The sequence below is a fragment of the Fopius arisanus genome, unplaced genomic scaffold (assembly GCF_000806365.1).
Source record: "Fopius arisanus strain USDA-PBARC FA_bdor unplaced genomic scaffold, ASM80636v1 scaffold00017, whole genome shotgun sequence".
Lineage (NCBI taxonomy): Eukaryota > Metazoa > Arthropoda > Insecta > Hymenoptera > Braconidae > Fopius > Fopius arisanus.
Genome location: NW_011887756.1, coordinates 421012 through 423319, shown reverse-complemented (window position 1 = coordinate 423319; position 2308 = coordinate 421012). Strand labels below are relative to the sequence as shown.

The 2308-nt window shown below is 35.7% G+C and overlaps 1 protein-coding gene across 1 annotated transcript in view; it reads right to left on the bottom strand.

The window, feature by feature from the left end:
- The window catches only part of SLO2 (slowpoke 2), a 56187-nt gene that overhangs the window by 25452 nt on the left and 28427 nt on the right, over window positions 1–2308 (bottom strand). Inside the window, exons 5-6 of the mRNA XM_011300467.1 lie at window positions 1273–1416; window positions 1031–1192 (exon numbers count right to left, since the gene is read on the bottom strand). Coding sequence (XP_011298769.1) covers window positions 1031–1192; window positions 1273–1416 — 306 coding nt within the window. The remainder of the gene's footprint in view (window positions 1–1030; window positions 1193–1272; window positions 1417–2308) is intronic.

The window sequence follows — 2308 nt, the reverse complement described above, 5'->3', positions numbered from 1 at the left end:
CCTGATTGAAGGTATCCATAAATAATTCCCGGAATTGTCATTATTTTATGAATCTTGAAAAGATATTTCGGTAAAACTCGTGTTTTGGGTGGCGATGAGTGAATTACCAAAATTCCATAATCATACTATGTTGATTTACCTCAAACCCGAAGTAAACACAGAACAAAGTGATGTATTTTCCCCGGAAAACCACAACCCCACCTGTTAATTAACTTCCCAATCCCCCAAAGAAAGACCACTCCCCCCTGTACTTGTGCCGCACCCGCAAAATCCTCAACTCCTCATACGTTGAGTACACATAACCGCTATTCCAAACAGCCTAGAGCATTTCTCCGTTATTATTGACTCGGTGTGAATTCACTCCGCTATAAATTTATTATGCGTAGTTGGCTAGTTGTATTTTTGGTTTTGGTAAACGGCCCGAGGGCTATCAAATGTGTGGTCATTTGGAAAACAGGGTTGACCCTTCCGGGGGAATTCCAACTTCACCCCACACACACCTCAGACAGGAATTCAAAGTACTCATTGAGGGGGCATTCCTCAACTCTTGTTTCAAGCGCATGTGGAAAATTGCAGGGTGTAATTAAGGTAGTGATCGGTATTACCGCCCTGAGAAAAAAATTATTTCAGTCAAGTGTCATTTATTGGTGTGGTTCCAGAAAAAAAAGCCTTTCTCCAGGGTTTGCAGCTCCTGGTGATCTCGACTAGGTCTTAGTAATAATTATGACCTTCAGTAAAATCGACCATTAATTATCAATATTAAAGAAGTCCGTCAATTTATTCTCCTAAAAAAATTCAGTGTTTAAAGATAATTTAAACATAATCATCCTGAAATCATTTGGAAATTACTGAATTGAGAGAATAACGATTTGAATAAAATAATAAATAGATCCTTAGCAAACATTTTTTATTTTATGTTGAGAATGAGATATTAAACAATAATTTTTCAGTTACTGTTGGTCTATTGGATGATGACGAACTGAGAACAGTAACGAATGTATTTGTTTTGTTGGAAAATTCATTATGAATTGAATGAGCTATTTAGTCTGGTTTTATTGACAAAAACGAGCAATTGAAATTTGTGAGTTGTCACTGACCTGGTAAAGACAAGGCACAGTAAAGTAACACTGAGAATCATCAGCTGCTGACTCAAGGCCGATTGTGACTTCTGCATCGCTCTGTGAAGATCGTTCTGAAATAGTAATTAATATTCCATCACTTCTCTCCCATCGTTCTCCAGACCTGCTCCACTTCTCTCAACTTTCAACTTACGAACATATTCTCCAGTGAGTGCTTTGCCAACCAGCAGTTCAGGAATACCGGAATGAACAGATTCCGCATCGGTGGATAAAGTATCTGGAAATTTTCATTAATTAAAACTTGAGATTGAGGAATAATAACGCCGTGGTTTTTCACGGTTTACGATTCTTCAGGAAACTTGAAGAACCCAGTGATGAGTCAAATTTGTGATTTTTACGAGATAATGGAGTATCGATGTTAAATATTTTCCATGGTGTAATAATTATTGTTTTAAAGTCATAACAAAGTTCACGTCGAAACAAAAATGTAACATTTTTAATTGATCCTTTTCTAAATAAATATCTTCAAAATAATTATTTTATTAACAATCATTGATTTTCCAGAGAAATATAATTACAACAATCAAGAGCTAATGGTGGAATAATTGGTCGAGTGTAAATATTGATTTCAATTACTCTCACAAATAAATGAATATTTAAAAAAACTGTTATTTCTGTCGCCATAAAAAATGTTTTGATGACTTCCGAAATAATGACACGAGTAAAATTTCATTAACCGAGTCGATTCGCAATTTCCCTGAAATATTTCGTACTATATATATTTCGTATTTCGGGTTAGTACTCGTTGCAATGAATGCACAAAACTTTTATCACTCTCCGTTACCCAATCACGTGAGAATCATAAACATTGCGGTGTATACAAATCTGATGAATAAATCTACTCTGTAACAACAGGGGGAAAAAGTAATTCACTGGGCTTTGATGTATTTTTCACTCTGAACATCAAACGACGAGTCAACGTTCACTTTCCGCCCAACCGATTGATCGTAAATTTCTACTAGATTGAAGGGGATAATTTTCAGTTAAAATATAAACCGATTTTTTTAATCATTCAATTGTACCGTGCGGTGCATAATAAAGGCATCTCAGATTATGCAATGGGATTGCATTACAGATACTCACGTGGAGCGTCCGGGATAATGGGAATTATTCTAATTAAAGTTCAACGGATAATCATGACATCACGTAACGTTGTTACAAGAGAATGG